This window comes from Suncus etruscus, chromosome 2 (genome assembly GCF_024139225.1).
Source record: "Suncus etruscus isolate mSunEtr1 chromosome 2, mSunEtr1.pri.cur, whole genome shotgun sequence".
Lineage (NCBI taxonomy): Eukaryota > Metazoa > Chordata > Mammalia > Eulipotyphla > Soricidae > Suncus > Suncus etruscus.
Genome location: NC_064849.1, coordinates 20,833,914 through 20,859,696, shown reverse-complemented (window position 1 = coordinate 20,859,696; position 25,783 = coordinate 20,833,914). Strand labels below are relative to the sequence as shown.

The 25,783-nt window shown below is 37.5% G+C and overlaps 1 protein-coding gene across 8 annotated transcripts in view; it reads right to left on the bottom strand.

Annotated features, from left to right (window-relative positions):
- The window catches only part of TRIP12 (thyroid hormone receptor interactor 12), a 115,969-nt gene that overhangs the window by 40,132 nt on the left and 50,054 nt on the right, over positions 1–25,783 (bottom strand). For 4 of the 8 annotated variants that reach the window (XM_049769281.1, XM_049769283.1, XM_049769285.1 and 1 more), the window contains 14 exons: positions 21,387–21,422; positions 21,198–21,293; positions 20,335–20,427; positions 19,999–20,160; positions 18,207–18,275; positions 17,936–18,101; positions 14,442–14,559; positions 14,170–14,326; positions 11,681–11,834; positions 10,274–10,502; positions 9,774–9,892; positions 6,017–6,224; positions 3,902–4,002; positions 3,512–3,686 (listed from right to left, as the gene is read on the bottom strand). In XM_049769281.1, coding sequence (XP_049625238.1) covers positions 3,512–3,686; positions 3,902–4,002; positions 6,017–6,224; positions 9,774–9,892; positions 10,274–10,502; positions 11,681–11,834; positions 14,170–14,326; positions 14,442–14,559; positions 17,936–18,101; positions 18,207–18,275; positions 19,999–20,160; positions 20,335–20,427; positions 21,198–21,293; positions 21,387–21,422 — 1,883 coding nt within the window. Of the gene's footprint in view, positions 1–3,511; positions 3,687–3,901; positions 4,003–6,016; positions 6,225–9,773; positions 9,893–10,273; positions 10,503–11,680; positions 11,835–14,166; positions 14,327–14,441; positions 14,560–17,935; positions 18,102–18,206; positions 18,276–19,998; positions 20,161–20,334; positions 20,428–21,197; positions 21,294–21,386; positions 21,423–25,783 lie in introns of all 8 variants that reach the window. The other 4 variants (XM_049769280.1, XM_049769282.1, XM_049769284.1 and 1 more) reach the window with 2 other exon arrangements.

Here is a 25,783-nt window from a genome sequence, read left to right as displayed (position 1 = left end):
CTCAGTACTCTGTGACTTTATGACACCATTATGAGGATGTTTAATGAGATTAAAGAAAACAGCACAGGTAGGTACAGGAAAGCCAGCAAAGTACAAAAAAAAAGAATAGGTCTAAAAGGAAAAAATTTCAGGCAGAAAAGAAGTGTATGGTTCGTAATCAAAAACTCTAGAAGCTTTAAACAGCACATTAATAGCAGCTGTGCTAATGATCCAAGCGCTTCAAGATGAGGGGCTGAAGTAACAATACAGCCAGTGGAATGCTTGCCTTGCACAGACCAACCCATATTTGATCCACTGCATAACTCCTGGTCCCCCCTTATACACTCTAAGGATTAATTCCCAAGTGCAGGGCCAGGAATAAACGGTGTTTCTGGGTGTGTCCCCTTCCTAAAGGAACTCCCGGGTAAAATGAAGGAAATTGCTAGAAAAAAACAGCTGGTAGAAAATATAAACAACTATGAACATCAGAGAGAGATATAAACCAATCATCAGAATCTCTATTGAAGGCATATTAGATGAAAAAACAATATTCAAGGAAATCACACAGAATTTTCTAACTTGAGGGTTACAGACACAGAGATCCAAGAGGCTGGAAGGGTCTCAGCAAAAACAGAATCCAACTGAGAAAACTTAAAATGAAAAAGTTTAAACTTAAAATTAAAAACTCTAAAGATAATGTTGAGAACATCAATAAAGCAACTTATATATAAAGAGGAAATCCCATAAAATTAACAGTAGTTCTATCAAACGAGACTCTGAGCCAGAAGGGAATGCAGGGATATAGTCTTCCCAGAGTGGACTATAGGCTGTTTCACCCTGTCACGGTCACTTGGTCCCACCCCACAAATTCAAGGCTGTGTTGCTTACTAAGAGGTTCACAGCCACAGCCACAATCAGAGGAAGGATGCTCAAGTGTGTGCCAGATTTTATTTCCAACCAAAACTGGAGAGCAATGAGCCAAAGGCCCCACAAAAGCTAACTGCCTAAACTAACTGCTTGAGGAACTAAAAACTGACAAGTCAGCAGGCAATGTTTGGTCATTCCCAGGCCCTTAGTAGAAATCAGCTGCTCCTGAAAAATCCAACTGGAAACAAGTCATGCTTGTGTCCATAAGCTCTACCCATCAAGGCCACAGTGGACAGTAGTAATCCTTAAAGCAGAATGGAAACATGCAAAAATTTCTGAGGCTGTGAAGGTTAGCTTATCAAACAACTGTTTAGACATGTGTAACTATAACCTAAGCTGGTCGAACTGTGATGCCCCATTAGCTGACAGTTTTTTTTTTTAACCAACAAACGAAACCTAGACTACTACTAAAATTTGTGTGGTAACAAAACAACTTAAACTGCCAAGGGAATTATTAAAAAAAGAATATGAGAGAAATCCTATTTCCTAGCTTTCAATTAGACTATAAAAAGTTAGTGATCAAAATTGTGTGGTATTGGGCTTATAAGGCAGTGCTTCTCAATTATCTTCTGTCATGATCCCCTAGGAAGAAGAAAACATTTTTCGCGCCCCTCCCCATGTGACTTTAAATAGTACATTAAAAAAAAAAAAAACTTTAACCTACAAAACAAAAATATATAAAATAATTTGAGCTGATTTTTTAATCAGAGATGATGTCTGGGTTAATGGCTACAATGAGCAGTTTTGTGATGTATAGCTTTGCAGGGTTTAAAGCAGGACACAGCAACTCAGCTCCAGAGACATACAGAGACATAAACACGGGGCTTAGCTTGTTATGACAGTGTTTGCCGAGGTCAAATGTGCCCCCCTTTACGGAGCCTTGCGACCCCCCCTACCGGGGGACATGCCACCCCCACTATTTGAGAAGCACTGGCGTAAGGGAAGATTTTTAGATCAATGGATCAGAATTTATATAAACCCAACAATAAACACTTAGATTTATGAACAGCTAATATATAATAAAGGAGCTGGGTGAATGAAATGAAGCAGGGAAAACCTTATAAGAAATGGTACTAGGAAAACTAGAGTCATATGAAAAAAAAAATCAGATCCATATTTCACATCATCCACAAAAGTTCAAGTGACCAAAGACTTTAAAATTAGATAATGATACACAAAATACACTGAATATAGGTGGAATTAACCAGGATATGGACCTCACTCAGGCATGTATTCAATGACTTGACTGGACAGGCATAGACAATGAATTGTGATCACATTAAACTGGAATGTTATTGCATGCATGGCTAAAGGAAACTGGGCTAAATTAAAAGTAACTTACTGAATAGAAATAGAAAATATATGAACATCATCCATCAAATAAACAGCTAATAAACCAAGATACAATAGCAATTACAAATTGTTCAATAACAATTAACTCCATCCAAAAGTGGAAGAATGGTTGGTATGCAGTCTAGTTTAGTGTATATGGAAAAAATAGTTATTTATAATATAGATATTCCACTTTTGGGGGGGGCATAGGGGTTCAAGGATGGAATCAGGTCAGTTGTTTGCAAGATAAGTACTTTACCCACTGTACTAAACTCTGGCCCAAGATGCCACTTCTTTTTTTTCTCCTTTTAACTATGGGGTCACACCAGGCGGTACTCAGGAGTTACCCAGGGCTCTGCACTCTGGAATCATTTATGGCGGGCTCAAGGGACCAGCAATAAAACTCCATTCAGCTGTGTGAAAGGAAAGTGCCCTATCTGCTGTACTTTTGCTCCAGTCCCAAGATTTCACTTCTGAACTACTTCCCAGAACAGAAAGTATCAATTCAAAAAAACAGATACGTTCCCTGCAGGGCTAAGTACAGTAGTAGCTAGGATTGCAGAAGCAGCCAAAATGGGTAAATCAGATAGTCTTTTTAAAAATAGTTCCTTAAAAGAACTGCTCTACCCACAACATGCCAGATAGTACAGTGAATAGGGTGCTTGCTCTATATATGGCCAACCCAGATTCAATTCCTGGTATCTCACAGCGCAAGGAATAAGACCAACTAGCATCCTCCCCCAAAACCGAAAGGCGTGTACATACACACCCCACCCTAAAAAAGTGTAAACACACACAGCCCAGCACCAAAGGGAGCAGCATACACACACACACACACCACCAAAGGGAGCAACTGCTGAACAAACACTAGAAATAACCCACAATCTATAAATAGTTTAAGATTCATAAAAACATGTTACCAAAAAAAGGGCAAGGGGTGTGGCTCTACTCTAAAAGACAGAGAAAAGACAGACTTAAGTGTGTATCTTTGTTCTGTTTGAACATAACACCCCAAAAGGAGTTGGGTCTAGTGATGTTGAGCAGTAGCAGAGGCCTGGGTTTGGACTCCTGTCACTGCAATAAAGCCTAGAACTTAGCAAATAGTCAGGTGAAAGATTCTAAAAACTGAGACCTATTTCTTCCTTGAGCTATGCCCCTTCTGAGTATCAATTAAAGTTCTGTTCCCAGGTTTCATCTCTGCCTACAATTTGCTGACTGAAATCGTATTTTAGTAATCTTAGAAGAGTTAACAGCGCACAACTTTCCACTTTACCTATTATTGGATATGGTGTCCTTTGAGGCAGCCCTGGCAAGACCACTGACTCCTGCAGTTCGTGCTGGTTCAATGTTGTTGCTGTTGGACTGTGCACTTAACCTTCCCCATGTTTTTGGATTCAAGCTTGCTAGGAAAGAAGATTTCGGTGACTGAGTAGTAGTAGGGCTTTTAGCTACAAAAAGAAGAGAACAACAAATTAGATCACTTTAATATAGTCAATAACCAACTGAATTGTTAAGATTTTACTCTTTGATGAATTTGCTCAGAAAACTCTGGTCCAGTGTCTCAAAGCTATAATAAGCTGCTAATAAGCAGCTTTTATCAGATGCACATTTGGAACTACTGTTATCTTCACATGACCTCCCACTGTTTCTTGAAAAAAATTACCTTGATTGTCTACTTTGTCATCATCTCTTGGAGGTGAATACTTTGGCCTTCTTGGCCCCCGTTTTGGCAGTCGTTTTCTTTTTAGAACATCACTTAATCGACTATCACAAGGAAAAACATGGGTAAGTTTAGCAATTGTCACAATTATGTTCATTGAAAAGCAAACTAATGGCAAAAATAGTAAGGGGCTAAAGAAATAATACAGCAATTAAAGTTCTTGCTGTGCACTCTGCCAACCTAAATTTGATCCCCAGTACCACTTATGGTCCCGTATGCAGCATCAGCAGTGACCCCTAAGCACAGTGCCACCTAAATTCAAGTTTCCTAAAATGGCTATCACTCTGCAACAGGTCTTGCATCACAAATCTTCAAATCTCTACAATCCACATTTAATCTAGAGTAGAGATCTGTCAGCAAGTGGCACTTAAAACTTCAAGAAATCTCAGCTATCTAGTTTTATTGGGGGTGTGTGGCTATACTGCAGTTTTTATTTATTTTTTCCCATTTGCCTTTGAACTTTAATTCCCTCCCTGCCCCGGTTTTCAAAAAAATTCACCGAAATCAAAACACAAGGAAGCTCAAAGAGCCACGGCAAGCCAGCCCAGTATCAGCAGGTTCCCTCCCACAGGGGCCAAAGGCTGGATGCTGGAGTTTCCAGTCAGACCTTGATAGTAAAAACTGGTGCAGAATAAGGTGGTTCCAGAGATTAGTAGTAATCAGCCCAGAGGGGTTTTCTCCAAGTGGGGACCCCTAACAGGGCCAGACTGTGTAAGAAGTGGTACTGGTTGGCTTTGCCATAAAGCTCCTTCGAGTAGGCATCTGGGAACTGGGCACCATGTGCCCCGTAAATGGCCAAGCCCAAAGGCCCAGCTCTGGACAGGGCGCCCAGGTGGCAGAAAGCCATTCCTGGGGTGGCCGTCGCTGTAAGTATATTGCAGTTTTTAAAGCTAATTTTTGTTCCTTTTATTATGTATTACTACATTTTACCAAAATTAACTTTTTAGCTGGCAGAATTAAAATTTGTATTACTCTGAATATTATACTGAATTGCAGATTTTAGTTTGATTCATTGCATACCACTTATAGCAAAATATCTTTTTAGTTGTTTATATATTTTGGGAAGTACACACCATGGAGGTGCTTGGCAGTTACGCCTCAAACAGTGCTGGGATTATTCTGGGGCTCACACACTTATGGTATTACCTAGTCCTTTGTTCCATTTCCCCAGACGTCAAATATTGTTTCTAACATCAAAGAAACAAAAACTACTTTTTATTGGGCTTTACCAGAACAACATATTATGGTTTGGTTAATTCTTTAGTAGCACAATATAAGCAAGAAATTAAAAAATGGTAGAAGCAAAGAAATGTGCTAAAATTAGTAATTCCCATTTTCACTATATGGGAATTCTCCCCCATAATAATGCCCTTTGGCTCTGAAAGCTGAATGGTGATGAACTTTGCACAGATCATTACACAACATGAACATGTCTTATTCACATGCATTTCCTAAATAAATACCTTTTTCTCACAAAAACAAAGATACTCATTCTTCATTAAGAAAAAATTCCACTTACAAATAAAGTATGTAAAAATTAAGGGTTTCTTTTATATTTTTTCACAATATTAGTATTTAGGTGTCATAAAACTTGTGCATAAAATAAAACCAACAACTAAATTTACAGTTTAAGAATCAGAACTCAAGTTTTACACCTGCAAAGTGTGCAACGCATACAAATCACTTAACGCCTTAGCGTTGAAATTCGTTTATGTCTGTCAGTGGATCACATAAGCTTAAAACAGGTGACTTTAATCAGGTTTCCAATAAATATGTGGCTTTCTTCACATTTCCACTGAACATCTAGCAAAATATTAAGCTAAGAATGTACAAATTTTTATTCTACTGCTAACTCGGATATGTTGCAGCTAAAGGTGAAGAGCAAAAGCAAATCAATTATTTTAAATATGTGGCTTTCTTCACAATTCCACTGAACATCTAGCAAAATATTAAGCTATGAATGTATAAATTTTTATTCTACCACTAAGTCCCTGAATATGTTGCAGCTAAATGTGAAGGGCAAGAACAAATCAATTCTTTTAAAACCCACCCACTTACCCTTGAGGGCTCAGATCTAAAGAATCATCTCTGCTGTGCTGCAAGCTGGGGGATCCCAAATCCGCTGTGGCATTACTGGCAGCGGTGGCTGTTCCACTGCTGACAGATGTTGTGGACCCCAAGGATCCTGACCCATTTGTACATGACTTTGGTGGACTTGTCAACAAAGACTCCGATTCTGCTAAGTGTTTTACTTGATGCATTACACCTTTATATTAATAAAGATGAAAAAGAATTCATTTTAATCAAGATCACATCCTCACCATCCCAAAACCTTTACCTTTGTTAATACAGATTTAGAAGAAATGACTAAAAATTATCTAGAAAATGTAGAAAACAAATGAACTATTTTATTGTATATATTTTAATATTCAAAGATCATATGCAATTTTCTTTAATTTGAGTACCTGGGAACTCAGCAATGCCCAGAGGCTACCCTTGGTGGTGCTATATGGAATGCCAAGGATTGAACCTGGGTCTGCATGTGCAAGGCAAGTGCCCTACCTGCTATACTACCTCTCCAGCCCCATTATATACAATTTAAAGGGTATAAAATCCTAAAGTAAAGCACTGAATCAGGACTTACAAAATCAAGACTCAATAGTAGAAACAGTACACAAGGAGCATGAGAGCCAGATGGGGAGAAAACTGAACATAAACTGAATATGTCTCCTTAGCAAATGCTAGATTTGTTCTTGAATTCCCAGCACCACAGAAGTGTCCCAGCCAAGCATCCCTGGATATGGCTCTGGGTACCCCAGACTCTTGTATTAATTGCTATTAAGAGAATTAGTGAAGATAAGAAGGGAGGGGCAGAAAAGAGAAAGGTATGGCTTTTTCTGGGGGGGGGGGGCCCGCTATTCCAGGCATGAAGCCATATTAGGTTATTGGTGCCACCCACAAGAGCTGAACTTGGTCTCCTTACAGGTCTGCTGTTTGAGACTGCAGCACCATAATAGTGGATAAGCATGGCAAGAACCACAAACATTGCAACTAAATGATGTGACACCAAGCTAAAAGCACAGCTTGCAGGGTCTAGAGCAGTGACAGGAACACCAGTGTGATCCCTGGCTAGTAACACTGCGAGATGTGTGACCCCCCCCCCATCATAAAGTCAAGAGAAGAAAGAAATAAAGACCTAAATTCGTGAACTTGAAATGCTGCAATGAGACAAAAACCACAGCATCATCTTTGCTATTAATAATTGGAACTAAAAAATGACTTTTATATCCTTATAGCAAAGTCAAAGAGCAACCTCTCTGGAAGAAGATTCTTATGTGGAATACAGAATATACATGGGAGGAAGAAAAGTGTCAAAACAGTTGCCTCTGCAAATAATCTTAGGCAAATATGTCATTGAATGTATGAATACATGCTCACACACCCACAGTATTGGGTGAAGCAATAGTCTAGAGCACTTATTCTATATGCTGTGGCCTAGGTTTGATCTCCAGTACTATATCATATTCCCCTTGAGCATAACCAGTCCTCCGCCAATACCTTGAGGCACAGTGACCGCCACATATGACAACCACGAAACAAAGGAAATGACTTCTAAGTCACTTACCGGAAGGGGAAATATCTTAATAAAAATTACAAATAGTAATTGGCTCATGAGGTAAAATAGTGTACTAGAGGTATAAGAATTTAAATGTGACATTAAGATGAAATAGGAAAGAACAGAGCTAGCCACATACAAGCTGCAAAAAATTTTTGAAACTCTTCCACACATTCACTACTGAAGAGGGTAACACACACTTGAGAAGAGGGAAATTCAATCTGCTAACACAACTGAACCTATCTATAAAAGTAGAGGGCAAAGGCACATGTGCTTCTGAGGCCCATGAATATGTTCTTTACATCTCCCCCTCTTGAGATGTATACTTTCCAGTTTTCATGCTGGGATGTATACCTAGGCTTTCTCCACCTTGAAGCCTTTGTTCTTTCTTGAGCATATTACTCTCTTTGTTAATCTCTCCTTCCTTAGTACTTCTGAATACAGCCCGTTTTTACTTAAAAAATAAAAAGGTGGGGGGGGGGGCGCGGGGGCCAACTAAGATAGTTTTGGACACTCCTGAAATCAGGAAAGTGAAACAAACAAGTAAAATCAAACCACACACACACACACACACAAAGAGTACAGTGGGGAGGTCATTTCCCTTCCTATGGTTGACTCAGGTTCGATCCCAGGTATCCCATATAGTAGAGTGATTCCTGAGTGCTGAGCCATGAGTAGCCTCTGAACACTGACTGATGTGGTCCAAAACCCAAAAAAAAAAGTCAAAAGCAAAAATTGCAAAGGACAATAACTTAAAATTAAAAATAAGAAAATACAAATGCTAATATGAGCAGAGACAACTTCTATTCACATAAACATCTTATCTGTTAACAATACTCACTTCTAGAAAATGGAAGAGTTTACCCTTTGTTTATACACACTGGTAACTTTCTGTAAGCCCACTTTTATTTGAAAAAGAGGTGAAATTAATGGTAAAAAAAACTCTTCCCACTATTTCATACTACTGCATAATATACTTATTACATTTTCAAGATGTGAAGAACTATGGATCTAGTTTAGGAAAAAGTGAATGTGAAAAAAGGAGTGTTGATAAGATCGGTGATAAAGGTAGGAATTACATGAAGTGTAATACTATTACACTTATTAAGTGAATATTATTTCCTGAACCTTCAAAAAAAAAAAGCCAATAATCATAAAGATAAAACCATAAATTTTTAAAAATCATCCGAATTATGGGGCTGGAGAGATAGCAAAGAGGTAGGGCATTTGCCTTGCAAGTGGCCAACCCAGGACAGGGGGTGGTTCGAATCCCGGTATTCCATGTGGTCCCCCGTGCCTGCCAGGAGTGGTTTCTGAGAACAGAACAAGGAGAAAACGCTAAGCGCCACTGGGTGTGGCCCAAAAACCGAAAACAAACAAAAAACCCATCATCCAAATGAGGGTTGGAGCAATAGCACAGAGATGGGGCGTTTGCCTTGCACACGGTTGACCCAGAGAACCTCCGTTCGATCCCCGACGTCCCATATGATCTCTCAAGCCAGGGGTGATTTCTGAGCACAGAGTCAGGAGTAACCCGAGTGTCACTGAATGTGGGAGAAAAGAAAACCAAAAAAACCCCATCCAAATGACCAATGCAAATATATATTTGAAATACCCAAGAATAGGAAAGCACATCTTCTATGATTATTTCAGCAGTAGACCAGTAACGATTTGATTATTATAAATTTAAGGTACCCTATTAACTATGTAGTAAATGAAAAATTCATTCTTTAGTATGGATTTAGTAAGGATTCATTAGAATAGACCTGAATTTTTCCAAGGAACTATTCTAGCATATATTTTAAGTGAATGATACAGCTACTGATAATCAAATCATTAAAACTAAGAATCACCAAATGAAAATAAATTTCACATTACCTGTATTAGATAAAAAGAACAAACTATTTGAACTATAAGAACTCACCTATAGGTGACTGCTTTATTTCTTTTTCTTTTTTTGTTTTTTTTTCAGGCCACACCCGTTTGATGCTCAGGGGTTACTCCTGGCTAAGCGCTCAGAAATTGCCCCTGACTTGGGGGGACCATATGGGTTGCCGGGGGATCGAACCGCGGTCCTGATCCTTGGCTAGCGCTTGCAAGGCAGACACCTTACCTCTAGCGCCACCTCGCCGGCCCCTACTTTATTTGTAATGAAAGAAAAACAAAAAAATTGGCCATAATTATTATGAATGACATTACCTTCTCTTCTGAAGTAAACACTAAAAATATCAGGTAACTTCTGCATTAAGATTTCTGCCATCTGAAGTGCTCCAACTACTATCTTCAAGTCCTGGCTTGATAGCATGGAGGCAATGTGACTAAAAAGAGAAAGCATTTGTATAAATAATGTCTGGGAATGTGATCATTATTTTTGACTAGCATAAATTTAATTTCAGAGCAAAATATTTAAATTGTTAAACCAGTCCATTCCAGTTAATAAATGTTTTTAAATGCTCATTAAGGAAGGCTACACACTGATAGAAGATGGTGGACTCATACTCTCAACAGTAACTTTCTTTAAAGCTCATTTTCTTTTACATACTTTATTCTTTATCTAACATACTTCAAACATTCCATCCTGTGCTATTGCACATAATATTATTATATTATATTCCAGTTTAACTGTAATGGCTTGGTTTCTAAAATTCTTGCAGAAATTTGAAATTATAATGGTTATCTCTCTAGTTTAATGAACACACCTTGAAACAGCATGATTTTTCAGGACATCCTTCAGAAGTTCAGCATCCGCAAAATAAATTATCCTAAGAATTGCTCTAAGGCACTTATGTCTGACCGCAGGTCCTGCTGAGGAACTATACACTTCATAAAGAACACCAAACAATGTCTTAATGAAAGACTTAGCCAGTTCCGGATCCTCTTTCATAAGCTGTGCTCGAGCATCATCCTTCTTTAACTCTGAATATCCACCTATAAAAAAGAATTACAGTCCTGAAGATACAGATTTTAAAAGCAATACATTAAGAACGAAGAGAACTCAGACTATGACTTGAAAAGGCTTTCTTTTTAAATTATGAAGCAAATTAAATTACCTGGTAAGATCCGAGTTCCACAAATGCTGAAGATAGCATTAAAGCATAATTTAACCTCCTTGAAAAACACTAGTCTATTCTGACCAGATAAAGATCAGAAGAAACCACAACACTTTATTTTACTGATAAGGGGAACAAATCAGTATATTACAAATTAGTAAGAAATAGTTTGAGAAACAGCCTTTTTTTGCTAAAGAGCTAGGGAAATACAGTATAAGTTATCACTTTACTTTAAAAACTATGGTCAAAGGAATGATAATGAAAAGCAAAGCTCTAGACTAGGGGTTGGCAAAACCATTTAACAGCTCAAGCTTTTGACAATCTGACAGAACGGTAAGCTACTTATGTTTATACACTGCCTATGTTTGTGTTTATAGACTTTATGTGCCTATATAGCGCAAAAGTGTAAGAGCATAGTTGAGCTCAGGGACAGAGATGCAAACTTAACCATTCAACAGTCTATGGACCCTTGTACTCTAAACTACTCAATTCTTGAGATGGATAAATGTCAGAAACCCAAATAAAAATATCATGATCATCTAGTTTTCTTTTTTCTTTGTTTTTGGGCCATACCCTGAAGTGCTCAGGGGTCACTCCTGGCAGGCTCGGGGGACCATATGGGATGCCAGAGATCAAACCCAGGTTGGCTGTGTGCAAGGCAAATGCCCTCCCCATTGTGCTACCACTCCAGTCCCTCATCTAGTTTTCTTAAGTTTTTTTCTTTTATGATTAGAATTTAAAAAAAATAGTTGGCTTAATATTTTATACTTAGTCACTGGCTATAAATAACTGGTATGATGAGATAGATTAAATGTAGAGTAGGTTTTATACTCTATTTGATATTTATGGCTAATTCTGACTAGAACCCAGCATACTGAAAATTAGAATAATAAGGAAATAACAGTTAAGACAGCTCACTAATAAAAACAATCTATGAATGATTACTGGCATACAACTCTCTTACATTGGTTAAAAATATGCAACAGTATTTTATAAATAATACTCATGTGAGTATTTCTATAATACAATCCAAATTTTACCTGAATAGGTACTTACTAGTGTTAGTATTGGCTAAGGGGTTAGGTTTTCTCTGAATGGCACGTGCTGTTCCCGTGTCCTCATTGATTTGCTGCATAGAATTAAAATCAATAGTATAAACTCGTCCCAGAGTGGACAAGCTTATCTCATCCTCACCGACCTGATGGGCTGCCTGAGAGCAAAGAAAGAGAAACCTTGAATATAAACATGGAGAAATGTATTAACTTAAGACACAGTGGGGTCCTACCATAAATCTGCAAGTGCTAACTTACATATTCATTTCACCAGGGATTAGAAGATGGAAGTAATATTTTGGAGAAAGACTAGTATGGATATGATAAAGCTCAAATCAAAAAAAAATTCTTAATTCAGACAAATACACCAAAGACCCTTTTTAGTCCCGAGACATAAATAAGTAAAATCCTGATGAAAGGTCCAGTTATGAAGACACAATATGGATAAAGATTTTAAGACACTGCTGGTAGAGAAAAAAGTTTATCTGTAAGTCTTAGTATCTAATTTTTCTATTAAATGTTATTTACATCATAGATTCATAAAGCCCATCAAAAATCCTCCTTTAAACAAAATGTTTCTGTCCAGGAAAGAACAGAATATTTATTATACATTTAAATGATGCATTTAGAATACAAGGGACATATATGGAATTGAGAGCAATCTCCTGGGTTACATGCACTACACAATACACAACTAAAACAAAACAGCTTACTTAACTGTTTGATTATGTTTTTTTTAAATGTGAAGGGATATTCATTCTTTTTGTTTGTTTGGACCACACCTGGCAATATTCAGAGGTTACTCCTTGCTCTGCACTAGGACTCATTCCCAGCAGGCTGGGGGTCCATGAGATGCCCGATGTGGAATCCAGGTTGCCGTGTATAAAGCAAATGCCCTACCCACTACACTATCTCTCCCATGCAGACTATTCATTAATTTAACAATCCCATCTATAGAATTCCTAGATTAAGACAGAATTCATAAGCAATAATAAGCTAATAGAAAATTTATCCAGAAAATGCTACTGAGACACTTAGCAACCATGACCTGCTCAGAGAATAAAGCTAATTGCACAAGTTAGAGATGAATAACAGTAGCTTTAAAAAAAAGTGGCTTTGGGGGCCCGGAGAGATAGAACAGCGGCGTTTGCCTTGCAAGCAGCCGATCCAGGACCAAAGGTGGTTGGTTCGAATCCCGGTGTCCCATATGGTCCCCCGTGCCTGCCAGGAGCTATTTCTGAGCAGACAGCCAGGAGTAACCCCTGAGCACCGCCGGGTGTGACCCAAAAATCAAAAAAAAAAAAAAAGTGGCTTTGAATTCAGTTTTCCTATTTTGTTTGAAACCAGGGATCAAATTCAGGCCTCACATATGCAAGGCAAGTGTTTTATCACTGAGCTACACCCCTAACTCCAGAATTCAGATATCCCATACAAGCTTACTAATTTTATAACTTGAGTCAATGGTCAAAAAGTCTACCAAAAATTCATCTTGAGAAACTGAAAGATATCCTTTGAAGGAGATTGCCTACATATGTGGTAACTGTTTGAATTTTTGCTTTGGCGCCATAGCCAGTGGTCCTTAGGGCTTACTCCTGGCAGGCTTGGGTAACTGTATGTAGCACCGTGGATAGAATTCAATTCAGTAGCATGCAAGGCAAAGTGCCTTACATGCTGTCTGTCTTTTCTCTTTGGCCTCGTAAGTGACATTCTTAAGAATTCAAGTACCAGTTGAGGATATTAGCAAATGAGGCCTTGGCATTTCCAACCCTTTATAAACTAGACCAATTACTTTGCTGACTTAAGAATTACTGAAATATTTTACAACAGTCTTAAAATGGACAAGTTCGAAAACAATAGTTAAAGTACACACAAATTCGTGCATATACAAAACCTCTGAGAGAAAATAAAAATCACTTAAATATTTGCCTTTTCTTTATTTGTCACTAATTTTTCTGAGTCCCAAACAGGTGTAATTTTATATATTGTGTTTTTGTGTATCATCTGTCATCAAAATTTATCCCAATAAAATGCATAAGGCAATTTGTGCATCAAAATTTAAGCATACTCCTAAAGGATATTCAGTTGTTTTTATGTTTGATTTGAAATAGTAAGAAGTAGCTATCTATTTGTAAATTATCATTTTTCTAAAGATTTCTTTTGTGTAGGATGTATGGGGGGGGGGGGGGAGCTCCTAATACATGTAGTCTAAGTCCTCCAATGTTTCCTTTCAGAAATGAGGAAACTATGGAACAAAGAACTCAAATTACTTGCTCCAAGTCAATCAGGTAGTGAGCAGCAGAAGCAGGACTAGAACACCATGTTTTCTGACCTGAACAGAAATGAGGATCTTGTTCTCAGGAGACAAAATGAGAGAATCTTGATTAATTCAAAATTGAGCATATTTAAGTACCCATATACACCTCCCCAGTCCATCCCGACTCCCCCACTCTCCACCAAAACTGATCCATTTAAATGGTACAATAAAACTACTACCTCAATGATCCGGCTGTCAATCCTATTATAAGGATGCCAGAGACCCCGGTCATCACGCCACTGCCATATTGCTCCATCTGTGTTCTGTGCATTTCCCTTTTTCAGCATAGTATCAACAGCAAAAATTCCTTCCTTGGGTAAACATGGCATAAGTTCGCTGAAAAAGCAAAGCAACACCATTATAGCCCCCATCCTAGGAAGCAATGTGGCCATTTTGGGGAAATATTAATCTCAAAATACCCCCATATAAATCCTATCAGCTCAATCTTTACCAAATCAGAGATGTCAATTCATACAGTTCTTGAGGACTTCGTGGAACAAGATCAATCTGTTCCTGACAACTTCCATTGGAGGCACCACATAGGAGGAAGTGAAGTGTTTCTGCAATGTCTGTAAAACCAACAACAAAAAACAAAAGCCTATGAAACTTAACTTTATAATTAATTTAAAAGGGAATCATTCACTATGCAAGACTTTATTTTCTATATTACAAAAGTTAAAAGTGACAAACAAATGATTTACTTCAACAATAATTGAAAGGACAATTTATGAAGATTTAACCATTTCTTTTTGAGGACCTCAGGCGGAGTCCTAATCTTTCAGCTTGGTACCTAATTAGAAATCAAACTCCCCTCTTCCCCACTTGGGGATGTATGGTGGCAGGAGGAGCACATGCTTAGCAATGTTCAGGGGTTACTTTGGCTTAGCACTCACTCCTGAAGTGCTAAAGACAATGCCAAGGATCAGACCTTCTTAATGTGTTCAGAATAGTCTCCAAGTCTAATAAATTTATATGTTTTTATTTTTATATACTGAAAACACAGCCAGTAGGATACAAATAGTCAAGAGATCACCTGAATTTTACCATATTATGATCAAGGAAAATATCTCCTTATAAAATATTAACCTTCCAATGTTAAAATGGAGTTCATTAAAATATCCTATTATCAGTCCCCAGAGTCCTTTTAAGAATGAGTCCTAGTTGGTACTAGTTGGTTGGTGTATAAGAGGCCAGTGGAAAATATGTGCATTTACAAGATTCTCCTCCCAAAAGCTAAAATCTAAAGACAGGACTAGGTCTTTGTTGCCCTGCCTTATGTTTCTAAAAGTATTACTCACATGTAATATTTCATTAGTGTTAGAAAATAATCAGCAAATTCTCTATTATTTTACTATTAACTTCATTTTTTTTTTAATGCGTCCAGGGTTTGATCCTGTGTGGAGGGGGACAAGCGAGCAAGTGAGAGAGACAGAGTCCAACATCCATGGCACAATGGAAGGCAGGGACTAAAATTAATTTATTACAGGTACCCATTTTACTATTAATTTTAAAAGTAAAATAGACTGCCTACCTGGTTCTATCACCAGTCCACTGAGGACTGCCTGGAATAAAACCCTGAGTGCTGTGTCAAGTTTACTCCTTGACTGGTTATCGATGGATCCTCAAAGAGCTCCCAGAATGAGAAATTGATTCCCATTCCCCTATCCCCTTGAAGGGGAAAGAAATCTTGGTAATTTTTATGAGTGGCAAATAATCCACACCGACAGGAGGGTAAAAGGGCAAGAAGGTCAGATGTAGAGTCCTTTGTCAGCCTGCCACAGCTCCAAAATACCTCTAGCCAGCTAGTAAACTGCTCCCAAACTATTAGGCTCTCAACATCAAACCCCAACTGGAAGGTCATAAGTGAAACAACAGGCAGATAATACCTGAGGCACTGGTAGGTATGGCCCAAAACCATAAACCAAAATTTTAATTTTTTAAAACTATTTATTAATTAGTTGGTTTTTGGGCCACACCCAGCGGTGCTCAGGGGTTACTCCTGGCTCTGCACTCAGAAATCGCTCCTTGCAAGCTGGGAGACCATATGGGAATCGAACGGGGTCCCTCCCAGGTCAACTGCCTGCAAGGCAAACGCCTTACTGATGTGCAATCTCTCCAGGCCCCCCCTCCCCATTTTATTTCTTGAAACGTAGTTTTATCAACTCTTGTAGAAATTGTGACTGTATAAAATAGCATTTTATAAAGCTTCTTTCATTTTCTTTTGAGATTAGAGGTGGGTTTTTTTTTTGTTTGTTTGTTTGCTTTTTGTTTTTTTGGGCGACACCAGATGTCGCTCTGGGGTTACACCTGGTTATGCACCCAGAAATCGCTCTTGGCTTGGGGACCATATGGGACATCCGGGGATTGAAGCAAGGTCCATCCTAGGTTAGCTCGTACAAGGCAAACGCCATACTGCTTGCGCAACTGCTCCAGCCCAGAGATTAGAGAATTTAGAAAGTTCTTATTTCTTTTGTTTTTACAGAAGAAAATAAATCTAATGTGCTCTATTAGAATGGATGGTAAAGTCCCCAAAGTGTGCAAAATAAGTAAAAATAATCAAACAAAGTGAAAGGAAAAAAAAATCCCCAAATTCAAAGTTGTATTTATTTATGATAATGATGACCCAAATATAAAAAAAATCTATAGTGAAACTTTAGCAAATGTAAAATCCAAGGAGTTTCTAAAGATTTAGTATGAAAAGTACACTATATATGACTACCCAAGAATTTAAACCTTTCTTTTTTGGCTTTTGGGCCACATCCAGCAACACTCAGGGGTTACTCCTGCCAGGTTCAGAGGACCATTGGGGATGCCAAGGATCAAACCCGGGTCTGTTCCAGGTCAGTCACATGCAAGGCAAATGCCCTACTGCTGTGCTATCGCTCTGGCTCCAAGAGTTAAAATCTTAAACTGACCTAAGCAGAAAGCATACTGCTCCAAGGCAAAAGGAAACAATGTTTTCTGGAATACCATGTCTATGAGCTAACTCACAGACAAGAAAATAATTAAATGTAAAGCTGACCGCCCCCCATTACTTCATATTCTTTCTGAGGAATTGTCAAATTTTACTGTCAAAAATACTGACATCGGCCAGGTTTAAAATAGAAATGAAACCGCCTACGATTAAGATGCTTTTGTGTTTAAGTGAATACTTTATTAGTAATAATCCTAAAACAAATAGGCTGAAATCCAATGTTTCTGTGTAAAATGTATTAGAGAAAGTCAACCAAAATAGCAGTAAAATGAACTATCTGCAGATCAATGGGTAAGATTAGAGAAAGTTTAGAAACAGTAAAGTAGCAATATCAAAACAAATTATCTGTATAACTAAGTCCCAACTTTTTGAGTAAGGAAGCATTCTAGAATCAGGTCAACTTCTACATCTAATTAACAGAATTACCAGTGAGTGGATGACAATAGTTAAGTGATAATATGAAACTTAATTCTCCTAATAAAAAAATTTACACTAATGATAATGTGTAAGTAGAAAGCAATAATTTAGGTTTTAATATTACAAAAAACCGCTAGTGGCAAAAATAAATACAAATTAATCTAAAAAGCCTGCAGATGAAGTATTAATCTATTGCTCAACTTTAATGGCACATTCAACATTTTTTGACCTTAACGTCTGATAACAATGATATTTAACAACCTGTCCAATTTCTCTGACTTAGAATTACTTTATTTCTTTTTTCTTTTTTTTTTTTGGTTTTTGGGCCACACCCATTTGACGCTCAGGGGTTACTCCTGGCTATGTGCTCAGAAATCGCCCCTGGCTTGGGGGGACCATATGGGACGCCGGGGGATCGAACCGCGGTCCTTCCTTGGCTAGCGCTTGCAAGGCAGACACCTTACCTCCAGCGCCACCTACCCGGTCCCGAATTACTTTATTTCTCTGGAAGGACACACACTTCCTCCTTACAAGTAAAATAAAACAGTACTTACTTTGCTTCATAAGTTGAACGGCTAAAGTTGGACAGTTGGAACACATGAGAGAAAACATGCGAACCACCATTATAAACATTCCAGAACTTAAAATTGGCGGAGTCACTACCAATAGTTGTTGAACATTTGTAAGCAGATCTTTGGAGGCAACCTGCTGGAGTAAATTCTAAACAAATGCATGAAAAAAAAAAAAAGATATCGTTAATGTTGATTTCCGCCATTTAACAGATTCATGAAAATGCCCTCAAAGACTACATAAATGCTTGCTTACTTCTTCATGTTGGAAGTTGTCCACTAGACGTGCAAAACAAAGGCAAGTGCTTTCCACAGATTTTTTGTCCTGAATGTTAATAAAGAAAAAGCGTTTTTAATAAAAAATATTTTAGTCATACTTTATAACCATATCTTCTTTCCAACCACAAATTCCTCAAGGCCAACTCAATTAGATGTGGATTCTGAAATGAATGTAAACAAGGAACAGGCAGTAACTTGATTCAAAATCAAAACTTGGGGCCTGAGTGATAGCACAGCATTGGGGCATTTGCCTTGCATGCGGCTGACATAGGACAAACCTGGGTTCGATCCCCAGCGTCCTATATGGTCCCCTGAGCCAGGAGCAATTTCTGAGCACACAGGAGTAACCCTTGGGCATCACCTGGTGTGACTCAAAACCTAAAACAAACAAACCCACAAAAAAGAATAAACAAAAGTAAAAGCAAAATCACACTGAGAGAGCCCGTAGTTTAAAAAGGACTCAACAAATTAAAAAAGAAAAAAAAACCCAGCAAAATAAAAAACAAAAAGGAACACCCTGATAGGATTCTATAACTCAAATATCTAAGAATTCAAAGTAGAAACCTTTAAAGAATTCACATACACTAAAATGTTGAAATAGCTAAACATTTGGAAATGAGTCAGATTTATTAATGTGAAAAACAAGTCATATATTTGCTATATTCACTTTGAATAATAGTAAAAGTACTAGTGATCTCAGAGAAAACATCTGAAATAATTCTAACAGAATGAATAATGTAATGTTAATGGTGTAGCAGGTATTTTAATATAGCTTGTTTTACCCTCATTGATGAATAGGTTTCAAATGCAAAGAACACTTTACATTTATTTGTAGAACACTTTACAGATTTGTGTCTCTATAAAGTAAAAGTCATCCAGACTACTTAATTTCAGAAATAATAGCATTGTGTTTCTAAATCATCTTATGCAAAATACTTGAGATTGTAACAATGATTTCAATCTTTTACCTAAATCTCTCTCTCTCTCTTTTTTTTTTTTGGTTTTTGGGTCACACCTGGCAGCACTCAGGGGTTACTCCTGCTCTCTGCTCAGAAATCACCCCTGGCAGGCATAGGGGACCATGTGGAATGCCAGGATTCGAACCACCATCCTTCTGTATGCAATGCAAATGCGTTACCTCCATGCTATCTCTCCGGCCCCCTAAATCTCTTCATGTATTTTATGCTACCAAACTTGCCTAGTTTTTAAGCAAATTATCTGTATACTTTTAAAAGCCAATTCACAAAAGAAAATTCACTTTCTGTACAAAAAACATGGTTAAATTTACCATCTTACTCATCCTTGGCCTCAGTAAGCTCTGCCTCTTAAGACTATACAAAAACCAGCCTTGTGGATTTCAGCTCCTAATCAACTGTTCCCTCCCCTTTAACAACCCCAGTTCCAATCTACATTTTCCCCCCATTTATTTCTACTGCCGACCCTAACTCATCTCTTCGGATCTTAGTATATATTATTCTAGTCTTATTTACCTTTCTGGACACTGCCTTTCCAAAAGGAGATTCTGACCATAACATGCAGTAAATACTCATTGTTTGATAAATTACCCTACCCCTCAAAGTCAGAATAGTTAAAGATATCAAATACATAAAACAAAGTTCATTTGGGTATATACACTCATACTTTATGAAAAAAAATATGGCATATGACTGGATAACACATGAAAAGCATAAATCAGAACATCTCCAATTTAAAAATCCAGTCAGTATTTAAGAACGTAGTTGAAAATGGCTCTTAGGTTTCTGTTTTACCTGATGGGTTAGCCTTTGGGTAAGCAATGGGAGGGAATCTGCCACAAAATGAAATTCATCTGGTGTGATACTCTGGCAGCAATTGGCTGCAATTGCTAGTGCATTTCTTTGGGCATTGATGCTAAAGAACTCCAGATAGAGTAGGCAGTCTGCCAAACCACCCTAAAAAAAAAAAAAAAAAAAAAAGGCATTTAAGTGAAGAACTATCCTACTTATAAGAAAAACACAAAACAAATTAAACACTTTCATACATTGATTACAATCTGTAAATATAAAAACATAGATCTAATAATCCAATATTAAAAAAAAATCTAATATTTAGGTAACAATACTTACCGCCTGCAGAATGGCTTTACTGTGTCTCCTCGATAACATCTCCAAGGCAGTCAAGGCCTGCTCTGCCACATCAATGCACTGAATCACTTGCAGCTGGGAACATATTTAATTAGGTGACTTAAGGTCATCATCCAAGTTCAATTCTAGTCACTTGTCTCAAACATAGTATTTATCATTTAGTCAATCGATACCATCTTTTAACATGAAACTCACTATAGGAAGCCAGTGATCTTTAAGCTTAAGCAACAATAATCCCTATCCAATTTACTGGTTTGAAGTTACTAAAAATATTTTATACAGAGAATAAACCAAATCTAATCAGAACTAAATCTTTATATTTAAAATGAGCTGCATTCATTCTATGACAAATTGGGTTTTAAACTTTATACCCTGTTTCAAAGTTTATCATCCAATTATTTTATTTTTTTGGTTTTTGGACCCTGCTATGCATTCAGAAATCACTCCTGGCTTGGGGAACCACATCGGACGCCAGGGATAGAACCAAGGTCTGTCCTAGGTTAGCACGTGCAAGGCAAATGCCCCCAAGTCCACAAGGAGTAATTTCTATGCAGAGAGCCAGGAGTAACCAAAATGCTGGTGGATGTAGTGCAGAAATATAAATGTAAATATAAATATAAATATTTTATTAGTGTTAACTTTCAACTACTGACTACCACATATATAAAACTTTTCTAGAATGGTATCTAGAAAATACACTTTCATTTAATAATAGATACTAAAAAGATGTCTTTTAAAACAGCCCCTGACTCTCTCCATCCCAAAAGTAAAAGATATAGAAGCCATGTATTGTTGGTTTGGTAACCTACATAGACTTTGAAGAAGTCATACAGAAACAGTATTACCTTTTCCAAAAAGACAGGAATTGCATCTACTACAACAGCAGATGAGCGAGGAAGTGCTTCCATCATGTATGTTAAGGCTCGACAGGCATGATTCATCTAGAAAAGAAAAAAGGATTTACATTCAATACAAACATCACATTTAAATTTGGATTGTCTTTTTAAAATATAAAATATAAAGCACATACTCACAATATCAAAATTATGCTCCATCTGTAGTAATGTTATCTGTTAATAAAAGTAACAGTATTAGCGGCTGCGCTTGAAAAAAAAAAATGCCCTTAAAGTATTTCTCATTATCTAAAAAGTATCTAGAAAGTATCTCAAGACTATTACCATAAATATTAAGTTAAATCCTCATTCACAAGAAATTATTATACTTAGGATATTATCAAGCTGAAGACCACGAAAATACACAGGAATGATTGTATTAAGGAAGGTATTAGTCACATACAACAGCTCTAACTTGGAAACCTTGCTAAATAGCAGCTCAATATCAACATCAGAAGCAAACCTTCCTGAAGCTTGCAACAAACATCTATGGTCTTTTTTTCTCTAACATGACACTGAAGACAGCAGTGCAATGTCATTTATCAAATCCACAACTGTCAATACAACTTCAAAATCACAGCCTAAACTAGTATAAATACAGTAATACTGTGCCAGCATCATTTAACTCAGCTGTAAAACATAAATATAGTATTTACACACAATACTGATCACTCAAAAAACAAACTGTAACAGCCAAATTATTTATATTTTAATTTTCCTGTGGAAAAGAACTTGAGGTTCAACTATGTTTTTCAAAGCCACTGGGCTAGACATTACATCCTCTTTAAGTCATCAAAGCAACAGAAGATTATCTCCTAGCTGGGGAAACACTATCTTCCAGTTAAATTTTAAATGTAAATCATTTGGTGATATTGAATTAAGCAAATAAACACAGTGACACATACAGACACAACACTTTGTTACAGAAAACACCCAATTGGAAAGACATTAACAGAAAGAACAAATTCTTCCATTTTTAAGGTGCTATGAATATAATCCCAGTCACCACATGATTATGACTTCCAATTTTAAAGCCATGGATTAATACCTACTTACAGTATTCAATTGTAGTTTAAAATAAAAACAAATAATGAAAATAAATATAAAGCAGTAGTCATTATTAATGCATGAGCTAAGATGTGCAGATCTATTTTTTACACACTTAAGCCAAATCAACAATCAATAAATTGAATTGAGGGGCCGGGAAGAGAGCACAACAGGGCATTTGCCTTCCACACAGCTGACCCAGGTTCAATTCCTGGCATCCCATATTGCTCCCGAGTCTGCCAGTGTGAGTTCTGAGCGCAGAACCACGAGTAACCCCTGAGTGCCTACCGGGTGTTACCCAAAAACAAAAAAAACAAAAGGAACTGAATAAATGTTTCAACATTTCTATGTAATAGCTTCTCAATAAAGCTTAAAGTAACTAATAAAACCACACCTTAATTATAGCATAAGGTAAATCTATTACTTATTTATTTTACTTCCTAATTACAAAGTAAAAAAATGTTGAATTCAACCAGAAGTCAACTACTAAAGCAACATGAAAATGTACATAAGCAGGGCTGGAGAGATAGCATGGAGGTGTAGGGCGTTTGCCTTGCATGCAGAAGGAATCCTGGCATCCCATATGATCCCCCGAGCCTGCCAGTAGCGATTTCTGAGTGTCAAGCCAGGAATAAACCCCTGAGCACTGCTGAATGTGACCCCCCCCAAAAAAAAAAACACCAAACCAAACAAACAAAGAAAATGTGCATCAAGCAAAATCTAAAGCATGAAGATTAATGGAGCTGAAGAGGGAGAGAATACAACATGCAGTGTGCTTGCGTAACAAGTGTCCATCCTAAATTAAATCCCTGGCACCATATATGGTCCTGCCAGGAGTGATCACTGAGTGCAGTCAGGAGTAAGCCAGCCTGACCACTACCAGGTGTGGTCCAGAGAACAAGCAATAATCATAATCATAACCAAGCATGATGGTTTGGTGGGTAGTAAAATGGTGTCATCTCATTCCATTTACTGCCTTCTATGCAAGACTCAGTTCCAACATATGATGGATTGAAGAGCAATAAAACCCACAAAGACTCAAAGAAATTGCATTACCAGATGTTTAAGCAGATAAATCCAAAAGACAATACTCAGTTTTCTATTACGGCTTCTATCCTGACTTGAAAGCTTTTAGAGCTACCGAAGACCCCAAGAATGAAAGAACATAGGGGAAAAAAAAACCCAGAATGAAGCAGTCTTTTAAAATACTAAGAAAAATTCAAGGTCAAATTATTCGTGATCTTACTAAAGACAATAATTTGGGGGAAAATGTACAATGCAGAGGTGATCAGATTCAAATTAGTGAGACCAGAAACTGGTTAAAATGAATGTCAAAGAAACTGAGACTGATGAAGTACTAGTACAAAGGGAAGTAAGCCATGATTTGCACATAGCTGACCAAGTTTGATCACCTGCTCCACAAATAGTTCCCTGAATCTCCCAAGAGTGATTCCTTATTGCACAATCAGGAAAAATCCCTGAGCACTGCTGGGTGTGGACCCTACTTCCAAAAGAAGGGGTAAATAGAGCTAAAAAACCTTAGATATAGTAACGGTTTATCTATGAAAAATGAGCTGGGTGCAAGTAATGGACAAGAAAAGCCTCAAAGCCTCTTCAACAAATGGTAATGGGGAAACAGGACAGATAGGAGCCAAAAATGAATTGGTTATGTATCATACTATACAAAAAATTTAAAGTGGATTAAAGACCTCAAAGATTAGAATCCATAAAATACATCAAAGAAAACAAAGCCAAAATTCTCCAGGTTATGATATCAGGTATCTTGAATAACTCTGTCAAAGAAAACAAAAAGCAAAAATAACTGCTGGGACTGTATTAAACTAAAAACTTTTTGTATGAAGAAAAGATACACTAGCTAAAATAAAAAAAACATGCTATTGAATGGGATAAACTGTTGCAAACCACATCATAAACAGGATCAAGAGCTAACATCTGAGATACATGCAGCATTCACAAAACTAAACAAATAAATTAATTTTAAAAAATCTATATTAAAAATAATTAGAAGCTTTGCAATAGGCATTAAAAAAAGTGTTCATCAATTATCATCAGGGAAATACAAAACAATGAAATTTCTAAAAACCAGCGAGAATGGTATATATCAAAACTTAAACTACTACTGTTGGAGGTAATATGGTAAAAAGTGAAACCTTCATTCACTATTCCAGTTCAGCCTTTATAAAAAAAAATGTATTTCTTTATATAGAACAAGGTCTGTTTATCTGAGAGATGGTATAGGGCTGTTAAGGCACTTGCTTTTGCAAGGTGAAAATGTGGCTTCTGGGCCAGAGAAATAGCATGGAGGTAGGGCATTCGCCTTCCATGCAGAAGGGCGGTGGTTCGAGTCCCAGAATCCCATATGGTCCTCCAGCCTGCCGAGGGCGTAGAGCCAGGTGTAGCCCCTGAGCACTGTGGGGTGTGACCCAAAAACCAAAATTAAAAAAAAAAAAAAAAAAAAAAGAAAATATGGCTTCAATCACCTGCACACATTACAATAAAAATCAGTGAGAAAAAAACAAGCTCTGTAGTCAGCTATTCCACACTATGTTTAAATAGCTTTCTTTTCAAACAGTTCACAACCTGCTACAGAAGGAAAGAATATGAGTGAGTGTGCCTCATCTTTTGAGCAAAAAGGAAGAACAGGCATACAGATTAACTTAAGGGCCATGAATGCAATGTTACTTTATCAAGATTATCTGGGTCAGGATGGAGACATAGTACAGTGTGCAGGATGTTTGCCTTGCACGTGGCCAACAAGGTTAATTCATGACAGCCCATGTTGTTCCCCGAACCTGTCTGGGTCATTTTAACAGTGCTCAGAAGCCTTCAAGGTTGCACTGGCTAAACTGGGGGACCATGCAGTGCCAAGAATTAAAACAGGATTAGCCATATATCTCTCCAGTCCCAAGAAGTCCTTTTAACAGAAAGAATCTACTCAAATTACCTTCACAGCTGTGCTGTGCACATTATTATCAACCATGAAACCTTATAGCTCTGGCCTACAAATAAAACCGAAGTGAGCTCTTTATAACTGCCCTGCATAATACCTGGTTAAGAGAAAGAATAATGGGGAGAGGGGGATAGAACATTTGTTTAGAAGATTAATTGCAGAGGCCAAAGTGATAGTACAGTAGGTAGGGAGATTGCTTTGCATTTGATCGCTGGCATCCATATGGTTAATTCTGCCAGGAGTAATCTCTGAGCAGAAGTAATCGCTGAGCACTGCTGGGTATGGCCCAAAAACCAAATTAAAAATTAATTCAGGGCTGGAGAGATAGCATGGAGGTAAAGTGTTTGCCTTTCATGCAAGAGGTCATCGGTTCGAATCCCAGCGTCCCATATGGTCCCCTGTGCCTGCCAGGAGCAATTTCTGAGCATGGAGCCAGGAGTAACCCCTGAGCACTGCCGGGTGTGACCCAAAAACCACAAAAAAAAAAAAAAAAAAAAAATTAATTCATCATAGGCATCAT